Consider the following 5,999-nt stretch of genomic DNA (forward strand, 5'->3'; position numbering starts at 1 on the left):
CTTTCAATGGCGTCCTGGAAAATCTCTCCCTCGTCTCCAACAGGTGCCTTGAAGATAATAGGTTTTGGGCCTATAGATTAACACCCCCTCCTCGACCTCCCTTCTTAATTCTTGGTGTAATGGATATGATCCCCCCGAATCTTCTCCTCTAGGTCTCCTCTTCTTGATCCTCTAAAATCAGCTGTAATGATCCCCATGTACTTTCGGTTGTTGGTTAGTCCAGGTAAAAAAAAAAAAATACTGCCGTGTAGAAATTTCATATAGCCCTTCAAGAGGACCTCAAGTCCCATTTATAACCAGTAAAACCTTTACCCCGTGACAGGTATTGATTCTGCTCATGTCATACTGAAAATAATACTACAGAGTCTAGACCAAAGTACAACATATACTTGTAGAATACTACAGTTGATAGCTACAGAGTATTTGTACGGGAATTGCTATCTGTGCCATATCTCAGATTTTGGCGTTTACATACCAAACAAATAGTCTATTCAAATCAATTTTCAAAGATCAGGATTTTGTTTGTCTTTGCATAGCGACCTTTCCATCTCATTAGCACAATATGAATCTACGGTTTGTTGTCCACACGAGCTGCTGATCATGCGAATGATCACTCAATAGTTAATTTTCATGTGGATGATCATGATGTCTCCATCAAACAGTAAGCTAGTACAAAGCAACATAGAGCAGACGTGAATGATCATGTCATAGTAATTTCTTGCTTCACCAAACTACAATGATAATGCAGCATTGCCTGTAGCAGTGATGGTTCAGTTCATATGCATGGGTTCAGAAGCCACTTTCGGTAGGCACTACGAAGTAGGGACACACACTCATCTCAATCTAATCTAAAAGGAAAATGCAGCTAATAGCTAGCAACAAAGAATAACAAATAAAAACATGTATAATCATGAAGTGAAACTTTCTGAATGTTGTGACTTCATTAGAGCATGTATAAGTATAACATACCCCCTATTTTTCTGCCCCGTAAAACGCAACTAGAGGACCCTGTATTCACTTTCCACCGGCCGAAAACTCGTCCGAGCTAGCAGACCCCGTATCCCCACCCCGTAAAACATATATCGGACGAGTTTCCAACCCCTCAAAACAGGGTTTTAGACAACAATTTCAGATCAAACAGAGCACATCCAAAACATGTGATGCATAATTCATAGTTTTTACACCACAACGCGATCAACGCGATCATAGCCAATGTTCAAGTCACGGAGATTCCCAAAATGTTGCCACCACCAACACCATCAATGCCATCAACCATCAACGAGTCCATCGCCAACGCCGCCACCACTCGCCGGAGACTCACCTCGAGGAGTCGATGCACCAACAACACTTGCAGCACGAGCTTGACGCGCGAGCATCTTCCTCGCCATGATGTCCGCCTTGGTCTCCTTCCACCACGCCAGCTGATCCTCGTCCATGTCCTCGGTGCGCATCATCATGATCTCCCTCTCCTCGGCCAAGAGCTCCTTCATCGTCTTGGCTTCTTTGAGTGCGATCATCCTCGATTCTAGTTCGGCCTTCACCTTGACATCTTCCCGCCTTGCTTCCACCATGGCAAGCTTCACCTCCTTCTTCTTCTCGGTGATGATGAGCTTGGTCTCCAATGTCTTCATCGTCAATGCCTCCTTGGACTTCATGAATTGATCCAACTTCTCTTTGAAGCTAGCTGCTTCGCCTTCTACTTTCATCCTCTCCTTGGCTTTCTTGGAGCCCTCGGGCTTGCCTTTGTTCCTCGCACTCATGTCCTCCCCTTCATCATCCATGGTGAGCAGTGCTTCCTTCTTGCACTCTGGTTAACTGTCCCTCAACTTCCACTTAGGAAGATGTTGAAGCAAGGAAAAGCAATGTTGGAACTGAAATTTCTTGTTCTTGGAGCCAGCCATGTCTTTGTACCTCAGTTGAGTATACTTGGGCTGCACAACAACAAGCAATGTGATTTTCGCACATCATCATCACAAGTATGGATAGCAACAAGCAATGGAAAACTTACATAGTCCTCCGGCACGCATCCACTAGGAGGGTTGTTGGCCACTTGGTCCATGGCAGCACTCCAACGAGAACAAGCTGGTTTGATGACGTTCCACCGGCCTTCAAGGGAGCGGTAGGATCTGTCGGCCATACTCTTAGTGCGAGGCTTGAGCTGGTGGTAGAGATCCTCGATGCGCTGCCAATAGCGCTTGCCGCCTTGGTCCACTCCGGTGCATGCATCCATCCCCACCCTACTCGAAGCACGGACCAAGGTCGTGTCTTCGATCTCGGTGTAATTCGAGGTGCGTGGCTTCGGTGTCGCGGAAAAACCGGCAGCCAGATCTCGGTGTAGTTCGAGGTGTTGTGGACTCAACATCGAACACCTTGTCTACGTCCATGAAGGGTGGCGGCGGCGCGAGCGTCGCCGCGGACGCAACAGAGGGAGGAGGGGCCGTGGCCTTGGATGGCGGTGGAGGCGCGAGGCCGATGCGGCTGACTGCCTTTGTCTTCACCTTGGACTGCGGGACACCCCTCGGCCCGGCCGCCTTCGTCTTCATCCTGCCCCCCCCCGCCCTTCTTGGCAGTTGGCGGAGCTGCAGCCGCCGCATGGGTTTCGAAGAATCGCTTCGGGAACCTCTTCCTCTTCGATGGGGTGGTGGCGGAGATCATGGTCGACACGTCGCTGGCGTTTGGCGGACCTCCGACGGGGACATCAACCACCGCGGCCGAAGGTGGTGCACCGCCGGCGGTCGGCGGGCCTTGCGGGGGATCCATGGCAGCGAGATCCGGCCGCGTCGTTGCCGGGAAGGGCGGGGCGGAGGAGATCGGGCGGCGGCGGCGGTTGGGTTTTGCTGAAACCCTTCGCGCGCAGTGGAGGGGAGAATACTGGTTTGGCCCTCTATTCCCCTTCCCACCCCGCACAAGTAGGGGCCGAAGAGACGCCCCGTAGCCAAAACTGGGAAAATTCGATACGGGGGGCTAATTTACGGGGTCTGCTAGATGGCCGGGTAGAGCCCAACCCCGTATTTCGGCGATTACTATACGGGTTTGGCCCTTTTAAGAGGTCTGTTAGACATGCTCTTATATTGGAGTCTATCGTCATTTCAAATTAAACCGTTGTAGGGTAATCTGTTCAAGAGTACTCAGTGAAGATGGCTTCAAGTAACATCATAGTAATATGACTTCTGTTGTTAATTTTGCTCCTGTCATACAACAAAGTACAACATATACTTGTACAAATACAAGACTAGATAGCTACATAGCATCTGTAGAGGAAGCTGAAAATGTTCTCTTGCTATCATATAGAACCAACAGACATTTACCAGGTATCAGTCTTTCCATTTTAATAAAAATAGTACCTATTCTTTTGCAGTCCAAATCATTTCTCAGTACCCGATTTTATTTGCACATATGGCAGGAAAGGGAAGAAACAGCTTAGTGTGGTGACAGAGAAACAATAACAACAGGGCAAAATCAATCCTTCCCTAACCACTAGTTCTTGTCTATATGCAAGATAGTGGACCATTTGTCTTCTCACTAGCACTCTACTAATCTAAGGTCTGTTGCCCATGCTGATTGCTCACTTCAACCAGCCATCTAGTACTACAAACACACACACATACATGCACCAGGTTCCATCAAATGAGAATCAATATGGGCATGCCATGCATGGAAGTAGCACAAGAGGCATGGAACAGAATGGTAGCATGGCCATTGACCAGTGACTTCCATGTAGACAGCAAACATACAGAGACAGACACAGCATGTGACAGACAACAGTTCATAATCACAAGCACACCCACTGCCCAGGAGTATCAGCACCACAATCAGAACTGTTGTACTAATCAGTGAAAGACTAGGAAAAGTATCTAAGAAGAAATGCCAGTCCAGGGCCACAAAAAAAAAAGGAGAAACCTAACAACCAAGCACCAGCTCAAACCATCATTTCAGCAGCACATTAAAGGTCAGGATCTGTAGCTACTCCCACAGAGCATCGCTACCATCCATCCATCCATCCATCCAGAACCTTCACAGCATGCAAATTCCAACAAACATGGAAACAAACCTATCAATTGTTGGTGCTTAGCCACTTGTCAGTTGTCCACTCACTGTACACATATGTAACTTTCAAAAGAACATGTAGGTAGGTATCTTCTTGAGATGGAAAACATACTGAATCTAACAGAACTGCAGACCTGTATACACTAGATATGGAAGATTCAGAAAGAAAATTCACCAACAATTTTGACTCTAGCTAGTTCCATCTCTTCTGGATGGAGGAAGAAGCAGAAGTGTCCATCTTAAGTGGTAAGCAATACATCATGTGTTGGATCCTAATGGCAGCACCGAAAGGGAAAGAAGTGGACCGGACTGCCAGTGCACGAGCCGACCGATGTTTTGTGCGAAAGCAGCAAGCGCCAACTCAATCCGGCTAAGAAATACTAAGGAGAGCACTCCAAGTAAGCAACCAAGCAATCAACTTTTTACTACTTTTACTTTATAATCGACAGCACAAAATCTGATTATTCGCCATTAAAACAGGAAGCAGATCGAGCTCCGGATTCAGGTAAGTTACCTAAATGTGATGGTCTGATGAGCTCGGCTCTACTCCGCTCCGGCGATCGGCAGGCACACCAAGAAAGAAAAACTAATGTCTTTACACCAAGAAAATTTTAGATTTGGATCGGAGGAGGTGGGTGGGAAGGATTATTGATGCCGGCCGAAGGAGTTGTGGATCTTCTTGATGAAATCCTCCGACCGCTTGCTCAGCTCCGCCGCGCCGACCGACGGCTCGCGGGCTCTCGGCCGCGGCGACGGGGCTGGCGGTGGAGGAGACGAGCGCGGTGCCGGCGCCGATGAAGCCGGCGCCGTGGAGGGACGCTTCTTCTGCATGATGGCGTTCCACGTCGCGTCCAGGTCGTCGTCGGCGCCGTCAAGCTGGTCGGCGCCGTCGAAGTGTTCTGCCGTGGCCGGAGGTGGAGGCAGAGAGACCACCCGCTCGACCTCCGCGCGTTGCCGCACAGGAATCGGGGCAGGCACTGCAACAGCGCGTTTCCGAGCCGGCGCCGGGGCAGGCTCGACACTCCGCCACGTGTCGGCAGTGGCGAAGTTGGCCGACGCGGCGACGGCGGAGCAGGGCGCGTCCTCTTCGGACTCCGTCGTGACGCAGGACTCGCCGCCGCAAGAACCCGGGGAGACGACGACCTCGTCCACCGGAGACGCGGCAGGCTCGAGGTGCGGCCGCGACACCGGCGGCGGCACGCTGTACTTCTCGTCCCGGACGACGGCGGCGGCGGGCGCGAACTCAACCTTGCGCTTCATGGAGGAAAGCACCGCCTGCTCTGTGAGCAGCGTGTGCGCGGGGTTGTGAGGCACCGGCGCCCACGGGTCCTTGTGCTGCTGCGCGGCGGCGTGGAAGTGCTTGTTGTCGGAGAGCTTCCAGATGACGAAGATGATCACGTGCACGGTGACGAAGAGGTAGAGCTTCCAGAGGAAGTTGTCGGCGCCGGACACGATCTGCGGCAGCGTGGCGCGCGCCAGGGACGCAGCCGCGGCCAGCGCGGCGGACGCGAACGCCACCTTCGCCGCCAGCAGCGTCGTCGCGCCCAGACCTCCGCCGCCGCCCCCGCCGCGGAGGCGCGAGGAGTAGCTACCGGACATGGTTGCTTGACTGAGCTGAGCGGCGAGCAGCGAGGAGTAATGGAGCGGGAGGAAGCGGTGGGCAAGGTTGGCGAGGTGGAGATGGTACGGGGGGCTATTTATGGTGGGAGGCCGGTCTCCGTTCTCTGGAAACAAATTAATCACTCCGCAATAAAATTGGAAATTTTTAACTAAAGGGATTGCAATCGTGCATAATCCATAACTTTGGGAAAAAATTACTCCGCTAATTGCGAAGTTTACATCGAGATAAGATTAGGATCCGTCATAATTACTTTAATTGATCGTGGAACAAGAAAACAGAGCGCTTGAAATGGGATTTGAAATTAATGTATCTTACTGCCATGCACATTTCT

General features: G+C 50.8%; 1 protein-coding gene across 1 annotated transcript; it reads right to left on the reverse strand.

Annotated features, from left to right (window-relative positions):
• Positions 1-3,426: 3,426 nt before the first annotated feature.
• On the reverse strand, positions 3,427-5,646 carry LOC124675088 (translation initiation factor IF-2-like). The gene has a single exon (XM_047211158.1). It carries the CDS (start codon positions 5,644-5,646, stop codon positions 4,693-4,695), a length of 954 nt encoding a protein of 317 aa, XP_047067114.1. The 3' UTR covers positions 3,427-4,692.
• Between the last annotated feature and the right edge of the window lie 353 nt (positions 5,647-5,999).

The sequence above is a fragment of the Lolium rigidum genome, chromosome 7 (assembly GCF_022539505.1).
Source record: "Lolium rigidum isolate FL_2022 chromosome 7, APGP_CSIRO_Lrig_0.1, whole genome shotgun sequence".
In the NCBI taxonomy this organism is placed as follows: domain Eukaryota; kingdom Viridiplantae; phylum Streptophyta; class Magnoliopsida; order Poales; family Poaceae; genus Lolium; species Lolium rigidum.

What these genes read in the sequence shown, in the direction of transcription:
- LOC124675088 (XM_047211158.1), bottom strand. Translation starts at nt 5,646, where the DNA reads ATGTCCGGTAGCTACTCCTCGCGCCTCCGCGGCGGGGGCGGCGGCGGA.